Source organism: Sminthopsis crassicaudata, chromosome 5 (assembly GCF_048593235.1).
Source record: "Sminthopsis crassicaudata isolate SCR6 chromosome 5, ASM4859323v1, whole genome shotgun sequence".
Lineage (NCBI taxonomy): Eukaryota > Metazoa > Chordata > Mammalia > Dasyuromorphia > Dasyuridae > Sminthopsis > Sminthopsis crassicaudata.
In genome coordinates, this window is record NC_133621.1 from 299,583,606 (window position 1) to 299,605,720 (window position 22,115).

At 52.1% G+C, this 22,115-nt stretch overlaps 1 protein-coding gene across 19 annotated transcripts in view; it reads right to left on the reverse strand.

Annotated features, from left to right (window-relative positions):
• Window positions 1-141: 141 nt before the first annotated feature.
• Window positions 142-22,115, reverse strand: part of PLA2G6 (phospholipase A2 group VI) — a 50,206-nt gene continuing 28,232 nt past the window's right edge. For 15 of the 19 annotated variants that reach the window (XM_074271716.1, XM_074271702.1, XM_074271708.1 and 12 more), the window contains 14 exons: window positions 20,960-21,143; window positions 14,018-14,205; window positions 12,385-12,481; window positions 11,750-11,932; window positions 9,348-9,456; window positions 8,105-8,251; window positions 5,699-5,777; window positions 4,677-4,840; window positions 4,230-4,380; window positions 2,937-3,073; window positions 2,571-2,725; window positions 1,557-1,724; window positions 1,290-1,363; window positions 142-1,130 (listed from right to left, as the gene is read on the reverse strand). In XM_074271716.1, the coding sequence (XP_074127817.1) occupies window positions 986-1,130; window positions 1,290-1,363; window positions 1,557-1,724; window positions 2,571-2,725; window positions 2,937-3,073; window positions 4,230-4,380; window positions 4,677-4,840; window positions 5,699-5,777; window positions 8,105-8,251; window positions 9,348-9,456; window positions 11,750-11,932; window positions 12,385-12,481; window positions 14,018-14,205; window positions 20,960-21,143 (1,981 nt within the window). In that variant the 3' untranslated portion in view covers window positions 142-985. The remainder of the gene's footprint in view (window positions 1,131-1,289; window positions 1,364-1,556; window positions 1,725-2,570; window positions 2,726-2,936; window positions 3,074-4,229; window positions 4,381-4,676; window positions 4,841-5,698; window positions 5,778-8,104; window positions 8,252-9,347; window positions 9,457-11,749; window positions 11,933-12,384; window positions 12,482-14,017; window positions 14,206-20,959; window positions 21,144-22,115) is intronic. The other 4 variants (XM_074271718.1, XM_074271707.1, XM_074271720.1 and 1 more) reach the window with 2 other exon arrangements.

Below are 22,115 nucleotides of genomic sequence, written 5' to 3' on the forward strand. Positions count from 1 at the left end.
GACACGGGGGACAAATAAGGTGAGGCTCCCTTGGCGCATTCCCGTGATGGCTCTGGGTCCGAGCGCCAGTATCAAGATCCAGTCTTCTCCCTCTCCACGAGGCCCCCCACCCCCAGAACTCACACAACACCAGCAGGGGGGTTCAATCCAAGCCATTTATTTTGCTTTGTGGATTCCCTCTCAGAGAGAGGTGGAGGTAGGGGGCCCGTGGCCTCCCAGCACCCCTCTTCTTGTGGGGGGCACCAAGAGCCGGGCCCTGAGGAGCAGCTTAAGACATTTTCTTGTCCAAAATAATAACTTAACCCGACAGTGAAGGGAGGGATAGAGGGAGAAGGGGAGTAATCGACAAGCTATGGCCCTCGGGAGTTCCCTGGGTGGGAACAGGAGGACGTGGGACCCCAAGTCGGCTGGGAGCCTCCTCCCCCTGGGGCAGGTGGATTTTCTATCAGGATGAGAGACTGATGGCGATTGGCAGCCTGGGAGTGGGCACCAGGGTTGAGCCAGGGAACCGTTCAGAAGGGGTGGGTGGGGGTGTGGGTGTGCCAGCCGGGCTCCCCGCCAGCAGTTGGGCCCCCAGACAGGAGGCAGAGGCCCGACTTGGCTCCGGACAGGCCCTGGAAGCATCCTCTAGCTTCCCTCTCCCCCCAGGTCCCCAACCCCCTCCCCCATTCAGGGCCCTAATGAGAAACCCAGTAGATTGGGATCCTGCCAGGAAAGCCCCACCCTGGGAACCCAACTCAGCAAGGGGCCATTCTGGCGGGGAGGGGGCAGGGGAGACGAGGCACAAGGACGTAGGTGGCTCTGGTCAACACTTTAAGGCAGTAACGGCAAGAAGAGAAGGCTCCAAGCTGGGGGCTCTGAAGCCTCAGTCGGGAATACCCCAAAGCCCCAGGGGGGGGTGGGAGAGACGCCCCCCCCAGGCGCTCGTCCCGGTCCCTCCGGGCAGGTGGGGTCGTGGGGAGGTGAGGCGGGGTGGGGGTGGGCCTCAAGGGGTGAGGAGCTGCTGGACCAGCTTCTGCAACTGATCTCGCTGTTCGTAGATGTAGACCTCCGTCTCCCAGAGGGCGTTCACCAGAACCGTGTCACTGACCTCGTCCAGCATGATGTCTGTGCCCAGCTGGGGGTTCAGTCTGTGTGGGTAAGGGGGGAAGCCTTCCCTAGGCTGGGCGCCAGCTTCGGGAACCCACGTCCATTAAGCACTCCCCCCCCTCCCAGGCAGGGGCCCGAGCCCCCGGGGTACCCAGGAGGGTGTAAGGCCAGAGCAGCAGGGAGAAAGGGGCCCAAAGTACCTGAAGTAGTGGATGTCAACCATCTCGCACCACGCTCGGGCCCGGTCCACCGCCCTTCCATCGGGATCTGTGCACTGGCAGCAGAGGGCCTGGGTGAGTCCTCCCCTCTGGGAGTGCCCGGAGCCCAGGAAGGCTGCCTCAGGCTACCCCATCACCAGGGGTTTGGGTGGGAGAGCTCCCGGGCAGCAACGGTGACGGGGAAGCCAGAGGCGTCTGTGTTGCCCAGGTCAGGGGCACACCCCTTCCCCCACACAGGCCCATACTCACACAGTCCACCACCATCTTGCCCAGCTCTCTGGCTCCGAAGACGGTGCGGGCCAGTTCCCAGGGGTTGCTGGGGCGGAAGACGTCCACACAGCTCACTGGCACTTGGGGGGCCTTCCCAGTGCCCAGGGAGACCACCAATGAGAGCTTCTTCACCTTGTGACCTTGGCCCTGGGGGAGATGGGGACAGGCTCAGCCTGGAGAAATGAGGGGCCTGCTGAGGCAGCATCTACTAAGAAGGGGGCCGTCCCATTCAGATTTACTCAGGCACTAAGGCCTGCCCTGCTCCTATGTACTCCATTCCCAGCTCTCACCCCCATACCCATCCTTCAGATTCACATTATGAGGAATGGCAGGGTTCCCCAGGGCTCACCCACAATTCCCCTCAGGTGGCCATCAGCCCCTCCCTGAGAAGAACCAGTCAGTGCTCTTATGAAGCAGAGAATGAGGGCCAAGGTCACCAGGTCTATTTCCCCCCCCCCCCCAACAAGGGTTACCTGCCTGGACCCCAGGGTATAGGGAAGACACCTAACAAATGAGGACTGACTGACTGCTGGGTCCCCGCCATCCCCCATCCCTTGCCTCTGCTTAGACCTAGCAGCCCCTCTGTCTCTGGTGCCCAGCGGCCATCTTTCCTGCTTCTTACTGAGGTACACCGAGAAAAGTAACAAAAGTACACAACCAGAGCTCCTCATGGGGGGGGCACCCAAGGGACACCAGACCCTCCACCAATAGCACAAATGTCCTCGAGCCTCCATCCAAACTGCAGGGGGCTCACCCTCCGGCCAGGCCCACCGAGTCTGGCCCTACTTCAATCCCCAGAGGCAATGCTCATGCTCTCCTCTCGAGGAGCCACATGGCGGGTCACCCTGGGCTGGCAGGTCCAGAACAGCCGCCAAGACTGGCACAGGGCAGCAGAGGCCTAGTCATTCTGGACTGGCAGGGCTAGAGGGCCCACAATGGACCCCAATCAGCAGGGGCCTATTCACCCTGGGCCAGCCGGGCCAGAGGCCTCACCTTGCGGATCATGTCTTGATTATACTCGTGGATCTCAGTCATGGCGTCCAGTGTCGGGTTGTTGGCCAGCAGCCCTCCATCTAGGAAGCGCCCGATGGGCCGGAAGTAGGTGGGGGCTGCTCCACTGCTGCGGGCTGCCCTCCACACCAGCTGGTCTGAGGGAGGGAGAGGAGACACCCCAGTGAGATTGCCCCCTCACGAGATCCCGGGGTCAGAGTGCGTGCCTGTGTGCGAGTCTTGGGGAGGAGACCGGACTCTAGGCTGGAGAGGCCATCAGGCCTTCAGGATAAGGACACCTGACTCTGGTTTGAAGGGGAAGTCGAGACCACCATGGTGGGGGCCCTCTGGGCTGGGGCCTTTCGTTACCTTGGGGCTGGGTGAGTGGTGGTAAGTTGGGGTTCTGTGCAAAACGAGGCTCGTTTCTGGTCTCGGGGGCATCGTAATTGCGGAAGAGGTGAAGCTCAGCAGGCTGGCGGTCAGACAGGGTCCCCGTTAGCATCACCCTGGGGGCAGGGAGCCACATAATGCATTCAGTGTGGGCACCGGCAGGACACCTGGGGAGACCCTCCCCTCCAGCACCTGCTGGAAGATCCCTCGCTGTGGGGGCTCATCGGGCAGCAGTGAACCAACCCCACCCCGCGGTGCTGGGTAAGGACACGTTTGGATGTAAGGAGTCAGAGGAGGTGAGGGCCGGGAGGAGGATCAGAATGGGGGGGGGGGCCTCAGGAATTCAGTTCTCCATCTCCCATGCTCATTTCCATGGTGATAAGCCCTAGGCCTAAGAGCTCCCTTGCCCAAAATCTTCTGTCTTTCTGACTGGCTCTGGAGGACGAGCCCTATCCCCCAGCTAGCTCTCTGTGTCCCCTGGGTCTCATGTTGCAGGAGGGCCGCCCTGGCCCCACACAGGCCCACGTGCGCCCCTTCCCTGGCCCTTGGCCTATCTGGCTCAAGCTCAGGGCGAGGAGTTTGAATTGAACCCAGCCCCCGGGGGGCCCGAGAGACTCCTAAGATGAGAGGGTCCCTATAATTGAGGCATTCCAAGGGAAGCCCAGGCCCCCAAAGGAACTGATTCTCCACTGAGTGCTTCTGGAAAGGGAGGAGGGAGGGAGGCAGCTTTAAGGCCAACCAGCCAGAGTCTCTTCTGCCCATGCCTCAGTTTCCCCATCAGAGGCCTCTGAGGTCCCTCTCAGCTTTAGCACTAGGATCTCTAAGCAGGGCCCTGGGATAAAGATCTGGGTCTGCAGTCAAAAAGACTTGGGTTCAAGTCCAGCCCCATGTCCCGACTAGCTCTGTCGCTTCATGGCTGCTTGCCTCAGTCTAGCCCCATGTCCCGACTAGCTCTATCGCTTCATGACTGCTTGCCTCAGTTTCCTCAACTGTGAAATAGGATGACATAGCACCTCCCTACGAGGGTTGTGAGATTCAAATGAGCTAAGATTTATAAAGCACTGAGCATGGTGGTGGCACACAGTAGGTACTTGCTCCCCTCCCCTTTCATCATCTTACAACAAAGGTTTAAGGGCGGAGTCCCTGAAATGCCAGGTGACTGTCACCTGTGCTGCTCTTGCCATGGGGAGAAGACTCTCCCACCCTGGATGGTCTCAGGCAGGAGGCAGGGCAGGGGCCATGGTGTGCCCCCCAGCCGGAGGTGGAACTTACTTGGGTCTCTTGATGTCCGTCATTTTGGTGTGCTCCCCAAATTCCCTCTTCAGGAACTCCTCCAGCGGGGCTGACTCGTAAGGCCTGGAGCCACGGAACACCTCGTCCTTCATGCGGAAGTAGAGGCCCCGCATGTAGGCCATGGACTTGCCTAGGACGGAAGGCCAAGGGCATCAGCAGCTGCCTCTGGCCGGGGCTTGGGCACATGGAGGAAACGGCTGGGGGGGGGGATTCCCCTGGCCATCCCTGGGGCCCCAGGGTGGCCATGTGCTGGCTGTGTGACTGTGGGCCACTCCTCTCCCCCTCTGTGATTCACTAAGCCTTTGATGGGCCCAGTCTCCATGGGCTCCCCAGAGGCCCCCTCTCTCGCCCTGGTGCCTGGCACATTCCCCTAGCACAGGAGGGGCTCCCCGAGGCTGTTGGAGGAACCGTTCCCCGCCCCCTCACCGTGCTGGATGGCCAGAGCCAGGATCCCGCCCGTGCTGGTCCCGGCCACCCAGTCGAAGAGGTCCTTGGTGGGGATGCCCGCGGCCTTCTCGATGGCCATGAGCAGCTGGATGAGGACGAGCCCTTTCACACCGCCGCCATCCAGACAAAGCAGGTGGTCATGGCTTGAGGGGAGAGGATGGAAATGAGAGGGAGACTGAGGCCCCGGGCTCCCTGGCCCTTCTCAGCACAAAGCAGGGAGGATGTGGGAAAGAAGGGGCAGGGGCTGCAGTGGAGAGCTGGGACCAGAGTTGAAGGATCTGGGTTCAAGCTCTGCCACAGACACTTCTTCCTATGTGGGCCCTGGCGGTTCACAGACAGCTCTCCAGGGACACTAGGTCAGCAGCAGGGGCCAAGCAGGGTCAGGCTCATCCCCCACATCCAGGGTCCTTCAAACACTCCCAGACGGCCCCCAGTGCTCTGATCTTCCCTTCCCACCTTGCACGTCAGGCACACGCTTCGGTTTGTGGCCCAGAGGCCCCTTTCTAAGAAAGAAACCGATGCTTCTTCCCTGCCCCCACCCAAGCTCAAGCCCTCCCTGGAGATAAGGAACAACAATTTATCAGCACCCTGCATTCTGTGTGCCAATCCCAGCAAAATCTTCCCAAAGTCCATCTTATCTCATCGCTCCCCTGCTCAAGAGGCAGCCGTGGCTGCCCCCTGTCTCCCCAATAAAGCCCCATTCTTCTGGTCCTCTCCGTGAAGTTCCCAGTATTCACGTCAATACACACACTCCTCCGCCCCCCACCCATCCCAAGCTCCCATGAGTCCTTCTCCTCTGCCAGGAACTGCCTCTCTAAGCCCCGACTGCCCTGTGCTCCCCCATCTGTGACTGTTCTGTCCCCCCAGGTACAGCTGGGGGTTCTGGAGCCCCTACGTACCCTATATAGGGCTGGCCACAGGCTGGAAAGAACAAGGTCACGAAGGGAACAGAGCAGGACAACCCATGCCTGGGGCCCCACCTTCCCCTCTGCCCCACTTACGTTCTCCGCTCGTCCCTCATGGAGCTCAGGATGAAGTTGGGTTTCCGGGACCGAGAGACGTGGACAAAGTCCTGCAGCTCTGGGGGGCACAAAGGGACAGAGGTCAGGGGTGAGCTCCCCATCTGTAAAATGAAGGGACTGGTCTCTACAGGCCCTGCGGACACAGGAACTGAGAATTTGGTGCAAATGTGAGGGGCAACCCAACTAGGCTGGGATCCTTCCCCCCTTCCCTGTTCTTGGGGTCATGGGATTTGGAGCTGCCCATGACCTCAGAAATGGCTGAGTCACAGGTTTCTAGGTTTAATCCTGGATGGGGCCTGAGGCCATTGGGCGCAATCCCCACATTTTACAGATTAGGAAACTGAGGACCAGAAAGGTTAAAAATTTGTCCAGTCACACACAGCTAATGAGAATTGAATCAAGATGTGAACTCAAGGCTTTGCTATACCAAAGCCAGGTCCACAATTAGGCTGGGGGGGAAGCTCGGGCCTAGGCCCTCTGGGGAGGGGGCTCGCTGTTGGCCTCCCAAGTTTTCCTATTAGGAAACACGGTGTTAGGCAGAAGCTTCCCTCTAGCCCAGGACTGGGCTCACTCTGACACTCCTCCCAGGGATCCTCCCTATGGCCCTTCCAAAGGGGCAGCTGGATGCCCAGCCCTTGTTCACTCACTGCCCCTGGGCAGGAGCAGAAAGGCTGGGGCCAAGCCCAGAGCACAAGCCGAGTCTGCATACGGAGCCCCAGAGCATTAATAGCCACCATTGGCACTATTCTATGGACACAAAAAGCAGCATCAGCCACTAAGCGAGGTTAGTGCCAGCCACCAGAGCTCAGCAAGCCAGGCCCCAAGCAGGCCGTCCCCTCAATCAAGTCCTGTGTCCAGAAGCACCCTCGGCACAAACAGGAGGCAGCTCGTCCGTCCTCGCCTTCCTGGGAGCAGCCCAAGGGCCCGGCACCACAGGGAGGTGAGATCCGGATCAGAGGGGCTGGGATGAGGGAGGAGGAAGAGGGGAGGACGGCGGAGGAGAAAGGAGGGGCCGGTGACAGCCGAGAGCCTCCAAAACAGGAATTAGAACTGAAGGGGACTTAGAGCAGGGTCAAGCTTTCATCTTACAGAGCTGAAAACTAAGGCCCAGACGCCTTAACACACTTGTTCAAGGTCACAGGAAGGAGCAGGTCAAATGTGAAACTAGACTCCAAGTTCATCAGAATGAAAGGAAAGGGGAGGGGCATGTGTGTGTGTGTGTGTGTGTGTGTGTAGGGGAGAAACACAGAGACAGACAGAGACAGAGAGAGAGACAGAGAGAGAGACAGAAGGGGGAGGGGGAGACAGGGATAGATAAAAAAAGAGAGACAGGGAAAGACACAGAGAGAAAGATGGAAAGAGGGAGGGAGGGGGAAAGAGAAGGGGGGGAGGGTTCGCGTGCTAGAGCTAATCCTGTGACATGATTGGCCGTCCCAGCCTCTCTGTGCCCAGGATGTTACCGTCCATTGCTGGGCCCAGGCCCCTCTGGGGGCAGGGTGGCCATCCAGCCTGGCTTAGTGGCTGCCTGTGAAACCAAGAGACAGAAAGGGGATGTTGTGTGGGGGCAGTTCTTGTCAGGGCTCGGAGGAGGATGGGACACGGGCTGTGGCTGTGGCTGTCCACGTCCTCCCTGCCTGCAGGCCGGCCCAGCCTCTCACTGGCTACCACTGGGCCCACCTCAGCCGTGCTTCTGCCTGGGCTCTCAGGAGCTCGGCTCTGGTCTGCCCTTCTCCTGGGCCAGGTCAAGTGGACTAAATCCCAGGGTTTCCTTGGACTGACCTAGAACCTGGGATTTCTCTCAAATGAGTCTGGAACCAGGGATGTCAAAGGGCTCAGAACTGGAAGAGACTAGAGTGACACAGCCCTGGCTCCTCCTTTTATGGAGGAGAAAGGCAAAGGGCTGGGAGCTTTGGAAACCGGCCCTCTGACTCTGAGAGCCTGTACTGTCCTAAGGCCCCCTGGGTCAGAGCATTGCCACAAGAAGCTGGGGGGAGGGGAAGCTCAGCTGGAAGTGCCACCGGCCCCAGGGCTCTGTTCTGCTACCTTGGTTCCTCCAGCCCAAACCATCCCACCCATGGTGCCCCAGCCTCCAAGGAGACCTTTGCCCTCCTTCGGCCTCCTCTGATAAGAGTGAAGGAAAAAAAAGAACCTTGGGGGCTCCAACACTGCCCCTCCTTGGCCATCTACCCCAGGACCATCTGTGGGGCCCTGGGCCTCCAAGGCTGCTTCCCGCTTCCCCCTCTCCCCTCCCCCCCTACCCTGACCTAGGCCAGGAGGCCTTTCTAGCTGAGAACCTCCTGCCTTAGGCTGGCTGACTAGAGCTACCTGAGGAAGCTGCAGAGAAGGAAAGAAGAGGAGGGGAGGAGGGGCTAAGGAAAGGCCTACCTATCTCCCTCATGGGCATCCGAGGGGGCATCGGTCTGTCCTGGGTGGAGGTGGAAGGCTGGGAGACCTCCAGGGGCGCCCCGGGGGCTGTAAGGTGGTCCGCCCCTATGGTTTTCAGCAGAGCCAAGAGTGAATTCCTGGTGGAAACTGGTCACAGTTCAGAGTGCGGAGGTCAGACAGGATCAGAAATAGACAAGTGAGAGGCTCATTCCATACCAAGTGCCCCTTCCCAGGCCCTGACCTCCTGAGTTTGCTGGAGGAAGTGAGAACCAGGGTGACCTGCCCCAGCTGCTCCCCAGACATCGTGGGCTGCCTTGGGCCTCCCAGGCTGAAGGATCTGGCCACGGGAGGAACCCCAAGGGGTCTGAGAAGGGCTTGGGGGCCGCGGCCGAAGCTGAATGAGCAGAATGGGCCACTTTCTTTCCCCATTCAGTCTCTGGAAATGTCACCTCTCCCCTCAAGCGGAATGACAGAGCAAAGAGATGACCTGTGGGACCCTCATGTTCTCTTCTCCTGCGATTCTCAAAGCCCCTGAATCTCACAGCTCCTTCCAGGGTCAGAAGGATTAATCTAGCCAAGATAGGGTTAATATGTTTGCCCCATTTTACGAGGAAGTGGAGACCATGTCACAAAAAGGGAGCGATCAATCTCTGTCACATACACACCCCAAGTTCCTACCCCCAGTCACCTCTGGGGCCAAAGTCTGTCTTGAACCCGTTTGTCAGAGGAAGGCCTTCTTTTCACTTGGAACCTGACTGGAACGCATGTGGGTGGGGGGAGAAGTGTGTATAGTATGTGTGACCTTGGGAAGGTTCTAGAGAGGACAATTCCAATAGGAAAGTCCCTGGGAATGGGGCCGTGGAAGCGGGATGGGGGGGGGGGGGACAGATTTCCCTCCCAACCAGGACTCTGGATTGACTCCTTTAATCCTGGCTTTGAGGCTGACTGATGGACTTGTGTACCTGCTGCCTCCCCCAGAATGGCAGCTCTCGAGAGCAGGAGCTGCCTTGGCTTTCCTGTGTCTCTGGCACGCAGCAGAGCACCCGGCATATAGAAGGTGCCTAATCAATGCTTGCTGAGTGAGCGAAGTGCAGGGAGTCCAAAGGGAGGGTCGTAGCTAGGAAAATAGACCGTGGTTGGGGGTCCCACTGCAGTGGAGGCTTCCTGGGGATGCCCCGGGCCATGGTCATGGGTGGCGGTGGGAACGTCACCCTCCTTTTCCCCTCAGGGGATGAGTACCCACCTTTGTTGACCCTCGATGCAATCATGGCAGGAGTCTCTCCAAGGTCATTGGGAGTATCTACCTCAGCACCAAACACAATGAGGGCCTTGATCATCTCGATGTTGTCTTTCTGTGAGGAAGGTAGAGAAAACAGCAGCTCAGGAATCCCAAGAAGGGCCAGCCTCCTGGGCCCACTCCTAGGCACAGGAAGGGGATCTCCCCAGCAGGAGGACTGTGGTCTGGAGCTGTCGGGGAAGGAGGATTTGACTTATTTCCTTCACCCCCCAGGAATACTAGGACAGTAGTTATGGGGCTCCAGCAGCCCCTCTACTTGGTGCTTTGAACAACAGACCGCAGAGAATCCTAGCCTTGAGGTGCCCGAGTCCCTCAGAGGGCAGAGCACTGGGCCTTGAGACAAGAAAACCAAAGTTCAATCCCTGCCTCAGAGGGGTGACCTTGGCCAAATCACTCTCTCAGCCTCAGTTTCCTCATCTGGAAAATGGAGGTAATAATAGTATCTACATCCCAGGGTTCTGAAGGTCAGATGAATACATGAAAAGTGCTCGGTAAATCTTAAAGTGCTTAATAAGTGCTGGGGCTTCCTAACCCAGTCAGGCCAGTCTAGAGTAAGGAGAAAGAGGATGGAAACCTGGATGACCAAGGGCAAGACTACGACAGGAGGGTCATGGAGACCCAAGCCATGGCACAATGAGCCAAGCCTCGGCATCCATCCCAGGGCTACCAGGTCATCGAGCTGATCCCAAACACTTGGGCTTCCCCTGGGAATCCAACAGAGATCTGCCATCTGGATTTCCCGCTGACTTCTCTGATCTGAGGGGACGGTGACGGCAGCACCGGCCTCCCGGCCCAGCTCTGCCTCCCTAAGGACGACGTCCCTGCAGCCCCTCTGGGCCAGTTCTGTCTTTGAAATGGGAACAAATCCACATGCACCACCTAGCTCAGAGGAGAGCTGTAAGGAGCTGCTCTGCAACTGTGAGCAATGATGACCTTTGTACCTGGAGGATGACCTAGGGTGGGACATTGCACAGTGGTTTGCTGGCCTTAGTAGCCAGTTTTCAATTTAGTATCTAGTCTTCTGCATCTTAGCTTCTAGTCTTTTGCAACATAGCATCTAGTTTTCTGCAACTTAGTATCTAATCTTTTATAACTTAGTATCTAGTCTTCTATACCTCAGTAACTAGTCAGTTACAACTTAGGCTACAATTTAGCCTTCTGTAACCCAGAGCTAATCTTGGAGAAAGGATAAGGCTGTAAAATCGCCCCTCATCCGTCCTAGAGCTGAGTTTTTCCCATCTGAGTTTGGCTGGTGCTTGGGACAAGATTTAGGATTTGTCACTGGCCCAAAGCCTTCCTGGCTTAGTAGAACCCACCATTATTTGAGCTCACTTGGCACAGCTTTCGAAAGTGTCACGATGAGGCCTTTGGACTCTTGGCTGAGATAGGGCAGGCCAGTGCTCTAACCATTCCACGACACTGCTTTCCCTTTTCTGTTTATGTGTGGGCCTCCTCTCCCACTCCAAGGTGTAAGCTTCTTAGGAGCACAGACTGCTAGTCTCTCCTTCTCTGGGCCTAGCAAACCCTACCGGAGGCCGACTGCTGATCTTGCTCCCCAAGAAGCCTGGGCCCCCCATTACTCGGCACTTATCATACCGTCTTGCCTTGTCTCTGACCTCTCCCCCACGTATAGTGAGCGTGACTAGAGTAGGGTTGCTGAGGGACTCACAATGGGGAGAGAGGGTGGCCCTAAGGGAAAGGACCCAGGGCTAAACTACTGCTTGTTGGGACTTAGGGGACAGGGCTCCAGTCCTGGCTTGTCTATTAACTAGCAACAATAATCATAGGGTTGACCCCTGAAAGGACTTTGAAAAGGACTAGGGAGTAACCCTCATTTCGCTGTAGAGCTGAGGCACGGACTCATTTCAGGATCTGCCCAAATAACACGAGAGTAATCCAGGGCTGCTGAGCCGACCCCCCCCCCCCCCACTGTGGTCACTGCTGAAGCCTCCTCCTGTATTAATTCTCTTCCAACAAAGGAAGTTGCCGGTGCTTCTGACTGAGCTCCTTCCAGCTCCAAAGGGCCCCCTCTACTGCTTACTTTCTCCACCTCCAGGGCACCAGGCCCTACAAGCTGCCTTGTCCAGGGGGACCACAACACTCCTATAAACTGACCCTGAACCTTCTCACAACAACTCTGGGAAGCAGGGGGAGTCCCAGGACTATCTGGCCCACTTTAAGAAGAACCAGGGAGTCTGAGAAGCTCGGAGTGATTTGCTCGTGACCTCCAGGCAGGGCAGAGCTGATCCCAGAGCGCCTCCCTCCTGACTGAAGGCTCAGGGACTGGCTCAGATGACAGATCACTTAGGGATGGGCTGGGGGAAAGGCTTGGAGCCTGAGCGCCTCACCACCATGGCCAGATGCAGCGGCGTGTTGCCGTGCTCCCCGCGGGCTCCAGCGTTGGCGCCGTAGGTCAGCATCACCATGACACAGTCAAAGCGCTCCCGCGTCACCGCGACATGCAGGGCCGTGTCCCCGGAGTTGCTGACGCTGTTTACATCACAGCCTCGGTTCAGCAGCAGCCGAGCCATCTGCAAAAGGGGGGAGAGGGGGTAGGGCCTTGGTACCTCATGGCTACCCAATGAATGGCCTGGACACCTCTGGTCACCAAAGGCAGAAGGATGGCCCGGATGAGGGCACGACTCCTCCCCCTACCCGTGCCCTTATGAGGAGAGCAGAGCAGCCCCTTCAGGAATAGCGGGTTCCTCCAATTCACTGCCCTGCTGCTCTCCCTGCTGAGCAGGCCAAACATCCCCACTCCTTTCGCATCCACCTCTCCCACCTCAGGAGAAAGGACTGTCTGGGCAACCTCAGGGAAAGGCCAGGGCTAAACCCTATCAGCCTTGCAAGTCTTCTGCCTCAGGAGCCGGCTAACTCTTCCTCCCGCTACCTTAATCAGTCCCTCTAATCTCGTGTCCTTCTGGGAGTTTCCAGCTGAACACACAGCCAAAGCCTCTCCACCCTGACCCTCCGGCCCGCTCACCTCTGCGTTCTTGGCCCAGTGGAGGGGGCTGCCTCCATATCGAGGGTCCTTGCTTTGAATCTGGCTGCTGTCCATGTTGATGATCACCTCAGCACACCTGGGGAGAGAGCAGCCCCCAAAAGGGGAGGAAGTGGATGGTGAACAGTGACTGGGACAGGCCCCTGGGTTCTGCAGGATGTTTCTGCTGCTCCCACAGGACCCAAGTGCGACCCCCGAGGGAGTCAGTGGGATCAGAGAGAGTGACAATGTGGGGCGTAGGGTGGGAATTCATGGAAGACACTTGGTAAATGTGACTTTTTCCAAACGTACATCCCTGCATGCCAGATAATTCTGATTTCTACTGCGTTAAAGGATTATGCACCTTCCAGTGAAAGCTTGCAGCCTCTAGTGGACAGATGGACAGTCACATTTAGGAAGGTGCGATTTTCCAACCTTGCCCAAGGCACGTGAATGCCTTGTCCTGAGTCTGGGCCTGTCCCAAACCCCTACCCTCTTCTGCCCTCCTTGCATGACTGAGAGGTTGAGATGCATCCTCAGGCCAGCAGGCATTGTTGCTGGGGGTCTTCCCAGGGAAAGGGAACCAGCATTTATGAAGCATCTACTTATGCCAGGTATAGTGCCAAGTACTCTACAAATAGCTCATTTGATCAGTACCACCTAGGAAGGTAGGTGTTATTGTTATGCCCATTTTACAGATGAGGAAACTGGGATGCCCAGGGTCACCCAGCTAGGCTGGATCTGACTCCTAGGCCTTTCCTACTGCTTCCACCACGTCCTTCCAAGAAGCCTGGTCTATCCTCTTGCCCACTGTCCCCGCTCTAAGCAGTGGCTCTCTGGGTCCTGTCACTCACTGTTCCCTGCCATTTTGGGTTTAGATCCCACCCTGCCTGCTCCAGAAGCCCGGGGCATCACTCAGGGGTCCGTTGCAGAACTCCCCTGTCTAGCCTGCTGGAATCCCTGACTGAGAATGCGGTGCTGTGCAACAATGGGTGAGCCGCTCTCCTTCTCTGGATCTCAGTTTCCCCCTCTGTAAAACAAGGGCTGGCACATCCCTGCCAGCTCCAAATCCTCTGCCTTCTAAGGCAGCTCACTCCACCCCAGGAACGTCTGTATTTGTCCTACCCACGTGGCATCAGGCAGGCATGCTCATTAACAAAGCCTGTTCCAGATCAGAGACAGTGCAGCAGTATAGTGAGGAGAGCTGATCAGGATCTGGGCCACTAAGTGTGAATTACCAGCATCCTAGACTGGATTTGAGAGATGAGGAAACTGAGGCACGGAGGTAAAAGGATCTGCCTGCCCCAAGGCTCATAGGCAGTGGGCCTTGGAGGCCCAATCTGAACTCAAGTGTTGGGATCCTTTAGTCAGTTCTGTGCCCAAGCCCAAGTTATTCTCCCTCTCTGATATTTCAGTTTCCTCAACAATCAAAGGAAAACCACTTGGGTCTATCTACCTCTCAGGGCCACTCTCACAGAGTTCTCTGTCCTCAGCTGTACAATGCAGATAATTGCTCCCAGAGTGACTGGGGGGAAAGCATCTTAGAGACCTAAAAGCACAAGGGGAGTAGAGGGGAGGGAAACTTGGCCCTCTGGCTCTGGCCAGAAGGGGCCTCTGGGCCGGCTGCCATCCTTACCCTCGCTGGCAGAACTTCATGGCCGTGTGGATGGCATAGCCGTGCTGACCCACAACAGTGCAGCAGGCATTACACAGCAGCAGCACGCGGACCATGTCCGGTTTGCCCAGCTGGCAGGCCAGGTGGAGCGGCGTCTGGCCATGGTTGCTGACGTGGTTCAGTCCGGCCGAAGGATTCTTTCCCAGGAGCTGACGACAAGCAAGGGCACAGCCAGGGAAGAAAGGGGACAAAAATCCAAAGACCGTCAAGGACTGGAAAAGTCCCCCACGAATCCCCCACACTTGCCTCTCCCCGCAGCCTCCAGCTGCCAATCTATCCGTCTTTATCTAAGGAATAACAAAAAGGACCCCAGAAAGGAGAAGGGAGTCAGAACAGCAAGACAAGTCCTGGGCTGGCGATCGAGATGGCCTGGATTTGAGTGCTGGTGTGACCGTGGGTGAACGATTCTCAACCTCAGTGTCCTCACTAAGATGGGGATGTTACAGCAAACACATTAGCAGGTGTGTGTGTGTGTGTGTGTGTGTGTGTGTGTGTGTGTGTGTGTGTGTGTGTGTGTTCTAGAAGGAGGAGGAGGATATGTTTTGAGAATGTTAAAGTCCTCAGTAAATATGAGCATTAATGATTCTTCCCAACAATGAGCTGATTCAGGCCAATTCCAATGATCTTGGAATGGAGAGAGCCATCTACACTCAGAGAGAGGACTGTGGGAACTGAGCGTGGATCACAACACAGCATTTCCAGTCTTTTTTTTGTTGTTTGCTTGCATTAGATTTATTTCTTATTTTTTTCCTTTTTGATCAGATTTTTCTTGAGCAGCAAGAGAATTGTATAAATGTGTATGCATATATTGGATTTAACAAATATTTTACCATGTTTAGTATATATTGGATTACTTGACGTCTAGGGGAGGAGATGGAGGGAAGGAAGGGAAAATTTGGAACACAAGGTTTTGCAAGGATCAGTGTTGAAAAATTATCACAAAAGCCAAGTCGAGAAAAGTCAAGATTCTCAACAAAGATCTGGATAGTGGAAATTTCCCATCACTCCTCCACTTTCTGGTCTCTGTGACAAGATTATGCTCACTCTCCTGAAATCCTCCTCAATGCTGGCCAGGTTGTTCCCCACCCTAGCTCCTGGCTTTTCTCCTATTGGCACAGCTCTTTAGCACAAAATGTTAGCTCTGAGCTGCTTTTAGTGGAGTGCCCCAATCAGTGTCCTGAAGAGAATGAGGGATTAATTAATGCTAATTCATTAATGCTCACTTTTAAAATTTTTTCCTCTTTTTATTAAAGCTTTTTATTTATAAAATATATGCATGGATAATTTTTCAACATTGACTCTTGTAAAATCTTGTGTTCCAAATTTTCTCATGAGAAAGACGAGGGGAATGATGTGGAAACGTAGGCATCTCACTGACCACCTATGATTATAAAAAGCCAGATAGAGGAAGACGATGAGAACCAGCTTCTAGCTTATGAACTATTTCACAAAAATTGCTAGGAAAAATTGGAAAATAATATGCCAGAAATTCAGCATAGACCTACTTCTCACAGCTCATTAAAATAAGGTCAAAATGGGCACATGATTTAAGCATAGGGTGACACATAAGCAAATTAGGAGAGCAAGAGATACAGATTTTTGGAGAAGGGAAGAATTTATGGCCAAAGAAGAACTAAACATTATGAAATGCAAAATGGACAATTCTGATTATATTAAATCAAAAAGGTTTTTTTTGCACAAGCAAAACCAATGCAGCCAAGATTGGAAGGGAAGCAGAAAGCTGGGGAAATTTTTTTACAGCCAGTATTTCTGATAAAGGCCTCATTTTTAAAATATAAAAAGAACGGAGTCAAATTTGTAAGAATATAAGCCATTTCCTCAGTTGATAAATGGTCAAAGAATATGAGCAGACAATTTTCAGATGAAGAAACTAAAGCCATCTATAATCATATGAAAAAATGCTCTAAATCACTATTGATTAAAGAACTGCAAATTAAGACAACTCTGAGGTACCACCTCACACACCTCTCAGATTGGCTAAGATGACAGAAAAAAATGACAAATGTTGGAGGGAATGTGGGAAAACTGGGGCACTGATACATTGTTGGTGGAACTATGAAGTGATCCAACTGTTCTGGAAAACAGTTTGGAACCCAAAGGACTATAAAATTGTGCATAGTCTTTGATCCAGCAGTGCCACTACTGGGACTGTATCCCAAAGAAATCATTTAAAAAAGAGTTAAAAGAACACACATGTGTAAAAATGTTTCTAATAACTCCTTTTGTGGTGGCAAAAAAATTGGAAAATCAACTGGGGGTTGGCTAAGTAGGTTATAGTTTATGAAAGGAATGGAATATAATTGTTCTATAAAAATAATGATCAGGTTGATTTTAGAAAGGCCTGGAAAGATTTACATCAATTGATGCTGAGCAAAACAAGTAGAACCAAGAAAACATGGTACACAGCAATAGGAAGATTGTGCGATGATCAACTATGACAGACTCAGAGGTTTGGTGATCCAAGGTAATCCCAATAAACTTTAGATGGAAAATGCCATCCGCTTCCAAAGAGAGAACTATAGAGAGTGAATATAAATCAACACGTACTATGTTCACCTTTTTTTTCCTTTTTCTTCTGTTTTTTTTTTTTTCCACTTGTGGTTTTCCCCTTTTGTTCTTATTTTTTGCTGTCAGCATGATTCATAAGGAAATATGTAAAAAAATTAATGTACATCTAGAAGCAAAAAAAATGTTTTTATGTGTAACTGGGGAAATTTTTTAAAAGTAAAAATAAAATAAAATAAAATCTAGGTAAAAAAACAAAAGACTAAAAAAAAATGAGATGTCATTAGTGATTCCTGAAGAGAGAAAAGACTGGAAAACAACAAATGGATGAATGAATGGAGGGATGGATAGATGGATAGATGAATGGATGGAAAAGATGGATAGATGAATGAGTGGATGGATGAATGAATGGTTGGATTCCTGATTATCAAAACAAAGGAGCAAAACAAGAGTCCACAAACTATAGACTAGTGGGCTTGAATTCTATTCCTGGTAAAATGCTATAATGTAATTATTAATTAAAGAGATGGTGGGTAGAAAATTAAAGAGATGGTGGGTAGCTAGAAAAGGAAGCAGGGATCCCAAAGAGACAGTGGAGCTCCATCAAGATTAGGCCTTCCCTTTTACGGAAGGGTTAGCAGACTGGCAAATCAGGGACTCCAACAGACACAGAGTTTACCCAAATTCTGGCAAAGTGTTAAATTTTTTAGAGAGATATGAGCTACATTCCAGGACAGCAAGTTTAGGTAAATCTGAAATTGGGTGAATGGCTGTGAACAAAGAGGAATCATCATTAATTTGGTTTCATTTTGGAAAGAGATGTTCAGGGACTTGGTGAAGTAAAAACTCTGCTTGGTACCAACCTAGAGGACAAAAATAGGATCAAAGTTGAAGAGGCGAATGTTTTACAGTTATTGTAAGCAGCAGCTTCCTGACAAAATAAGAGCTGTCTAAAAGTGGAATAGCTCTGCCTCATTTACTAATGGTTTCCCCTCTTTTCCACATTAAGATTCTCTTAACTTGTGTATGTGTTTATTTTTAAAATAATAGCTTTTTGTTTTCAAAATAAATGCAAAGACATTTTTTTTAAACATTTGCCCTTGCAAAACCTTATGTTCCAAATTGTTCTTCCTCCCTTCCCCTCACTCCCTGCCCCAGACAGCAAGTAATCCAATATGTTAAACTCGTGCAATTCTTCTATACATATTTCCACATTTATCATGCTGCACAGGAAAAATCAGATCAAAAAGGGGGGGAAATGGGGAAAAAAAAAAAAGCAAGCAAATTAACAAGAAAGGTGAAAATGCTATGCCGTGATCCACATTCAGACCTCTCACAGGTTTCTCTCTGGATGAGGATGGCTCTCTCCATCACAAGTCCACTGGAATTGACCTAAATCACCTCGTTGTTGAAAAGAGCCATATCCATCAGAGTTGGTCACCATATAATCTTCTTGTGGCTATGTACAACGATCTCCCTGGTTCTCTTACTTCACTCAGCATCAGTTCCTGTCAGTCTCTCCAGGCCACTCTGAAATCATCATGCCAATCATTCTTATAGAACAATAATATACCATCATATTCATATACAGTATCTTATTCCCCATTCGCCAGCTGATGGGCATCCACTCTATTTCCAGTTCCTTGCCACCACTAAAAGGGCTGCAAAAACATTTTTGCACGTGGGACTTTTTCCCTTTTTATGACATTTTTGGGATACAGACCCAGTAGAGAGACTGCTGGATCAAAGGGTATGCACAATCTAACTCTGAACAGGAGTTATTGTTATAACTCCATTAAAGTCCGTAAAGTTCTTTTATACACATGCCCCCAATAAATCTTTAAACATGCTTACTTAGCTTAGAAGTTCTTCACGTGACAAAGGGTTGTAAGACCCTTCACCATCATCCTGTTTGTCTACCTGGGGGTAGGTAGGCTTATGGGCTGTTGATCCTTTAAGGATTCACACACAGGTAAAGTGGCCTGGTTTCCTCTTCTCCCCTTGGTTCATACCCTCTCTCTCCTGGATGATTCTTGCCTATACTCACTCATGAATCTTCCTTAATGAATCCATCCATCATTTTGGAGGCCTTCTTAAGACTTCAACCACGACTACTATATCAGTGGAATGCTTGAGTGATTCCTCTCTCTTGCAAGATGACCAGCCAACTTCCTTTTCCAATCCTACATCCCTTACACGAGCCACTGACTCTACTACTTATGTACTTATCAGTGGCAAGATGCTATAGCCTTCCCTTAGGGTCATTCCTATCTTTAAGTCTCTGGAACTGCTGGTGTCCCATAATTCATAGCTACAGAAAACACCGGCAGAAGAAGGCGGGCGCTGGAAAAAAAAAATGGCTTTTCCTATGTTCACTTTTGCATTTCTCTGGGCAACCCATCAGCACATAAGCACCAATGATCTTGGTGTTCCCTTTGCCCAGCTGGACTTATCACAAGCACTTCAAAGCAAGATGACCAAATATCCCATGAAGCACTGGGGGATATGAGGAAACCAATTCCTTTGTTTAGTTCTCCAAGGAGAGCTTATGAGACATCCTTCCCCTGACTTGCAACTTATTCATATGCAGTTATCCCCTCTACATAATGACTTTCCCCATCACAGTTTTGATATATCAAGAATTGGCAAAAGAAATTAAATTCTGGAGGAGTTTTGTGGAAGCCACAGATGACACAGAAAGGACAGATGAGATAGAAAAAAAAGTTTAAAAACTCGGAAATGTATAAAATATATGTATACTATTATATGATATTAATATATTTTATCTCTTAATGTCCTAATTCAGATCTCCTCTGATAGGAAGGGAGGGTCAAGAATTTTTACGAGGACTTTCCAGATCGTGAGGGCCCTGTGCCTTTAACCTCCACGACATGGAAGTGATAACTAATCTGATTTAATTTACAGTAAAAGGGTCAGCAGTCATGTAGTTCAGTTCCTCCAGTAGCAGGCTAACTGGTGGTCATTTTAGATCAATTGCCTTGAGAATATTAATGATTCAATTAATGAGAACAGATGGCCTAAAATCTCTAGGTATCCCCCGCTTCCCTTTTTTCTCTATTAATGTCACTGGAGAAGCAGAAGGGGGCCACAGAAGACCGAAGATCACTGGAACATTGTGTCCCTGGCCCAAGACTTCAGCACTTCTAGCTCACCTCTCCCTGGCCTGTGGCTGCCTTGCTCATGTCCACAGGACCCTTGCCTGGAGGCTCCCTCTCTTGACCTGGTTGGTCCCTGGTTGGGCTTAACATTCCCCGAGAAGCTCACTCACTGCTCACTCCAGTACGGCCCAACTCTTTCTCTGGCCTGCTTTACCTCCTCCCGCTGCCTCATGTCTTATCTTCCTCGATGACACGTCAATTCTGAGTAGAGACTATCTTTGCTGCCTTGGTTTTGTACCTCTGGCATTTAGCAGAGTGCCTAGCACATAGTAAGTAATTACTAACTTCTCCTTTGTCTCTCTCTCTCATCTCTGTATCTCTTTTCCCTCTTCCTTAATCTCTTTCTCTCTCTCTTATCTTTTCCCTCTGTCTTTATCAATCTCTTTCTCTCTCCCTTATCTCTGTTTCTCTTCTTGCTTTCTTTCCCTTTCCTTCACCTCCCCTCTCTCTCCTTCCAATCTTTTTCCCTCTCCCTCTCCATCTATCTTTAGCCACTCATCTCTCAGGGGCTAACTGGCTTCACTGTGACCTGGAAGCAGAGGGATGGATAAGATGACATCTTGAATATTCTTCCAGGGCCAGGAGTCTATGAGCCTGATTTTTCTTATATGCCCATGACAGCCCGTGATCTGAGGGATACGGACGGCACCCTGGGAGGACGTCCCCTCCACCCCTACAGGCCAGTAGCTCTGTTTTTTACCTTTTTTTAGGGACTGATTCCCTCATTGCCTGGCACCTGATTTGGAACCTCCCTTTTAGCTGTAGCTTGAGGTTCAAGGCCAGCTTACAAATAACTGCCCTAAATCTACGAGGCCATAACTTTGTCCCCAGGCCACCTTTGCCTCCCAAGGGCATACAATTCCAAAGAGAGGCTTTGCTGGCCCAAACACTGACAAGAGATAACCAGGGGCCGACATCCTGAACTGCTTGAGATCAGAATGGCAGCAGGACCGTCACATTTCTTCTTGGGACTGGTAGGGTTGGAGCACCATTAGCAGGAGCCAGCAAGGTGGCTGGGGACCACAGACTGATTTGGGCACCCCAGAATGAGGCACAGAGCTGGGAATGCCAAGGCCTGAGACCCCGCAGTGGCAAAAGGAGAGGAAGAAGGAGGTGAGCCCAGGGCTGAGGCCCTGAGAAGCCTCCATCGTGCCTGGCCATGCCCTGGGAGCCGGCCCTAGGCCTCTGGCCCTCTTACCTGCAGCACCTGAGGATTGTCCCCCTGCACGGCATAATGGAAGGCGGTCTCCCCGTTGTTGTCGGTGACATCCATACGGGCGTGACAATACTGGACCAACTCCACCAGGCTCTCCCCGTCACCCTTTCGGCACGCCAGGTGCAAGGGGGTACACCCCTCCTCATTCTCTACACTGTTAGCGCAACTGCAGAAGAGCCCAAGGAAAGAGCATGAGTGGGTATGGTGGAAGGGATGGGCAGAGACAAGATAACTTCCAGACTAATGAAGTGTCTGCTAGCCTTGGGGTCTATTGGGAGGCTGTTTTGATTTTTTTTAATTAAAAAAAATATTCATTTATTTATTTTTGCTGAGACACTTGGGGTTAAGTGACTTGCCTAGGTTCACACAGCCAGGAAGTGTTAAGTGTCTGAGGCCAAATTTGAACTCAGGTCCTCCTGACTTCAGGGCTGGTGCTCTGTCCACTGCACCACCTAGCTGCTCCAGGGAGACTGTTTTAATGCTCTGGGTCAACTGTCTTGTAACAACACAAAGCTTCAATTCCAAATATTTAACAGTTGTTTTAAACTTAAATTTGCTTTAAAAATAAAATCAACTTCTCCTTCTCAGTTAAGAGAAGCACTGATGCTGAGCTGGACAGAACCCTAGGAGGCATTCGGGTCTCTCTTGCCCTTCCCTGCCCTGATGTCCCCAAATCCTCTCTATAAGAGCGCCCTCCCTTTCCCCTCCCTGCTCCTCTGGTGTCTGGTTAGAGACCTCCAGGAAGGGGCTGCTATTGGGGGGGATATTTTGTGAGCCTTAAATTCCATGGGACAAAAGGAGGATGGTGATAAAGTCCCTTCCTCTCTCCCTCTCTTTCTCCATCTCTCCTTCCTTCTTTCCCTTTCTCTTTCCCTCCTTTCATGCCTTCCCTCCTCTTTTGTTTTCTTCCTTCCTTCCTTCTTCCCTCTTTTCCTTCCTACCAAGACCCCCAGGCTACTTTAGGACTCCTCTAAGTGAAAGGAAAAGTTTCCTTAGGATGAAATGAAATCATCGTCTCTGCACTCCCCCCTATCATTCCTGGCTCTCCCCTTTGGGGTCAAGCAGGACAATTGCTAGCCCTTCTCCTCAGGAAAGCCCTCCCAGTGCTTGGCAATGATCACCATGGTTATCTGTTCCT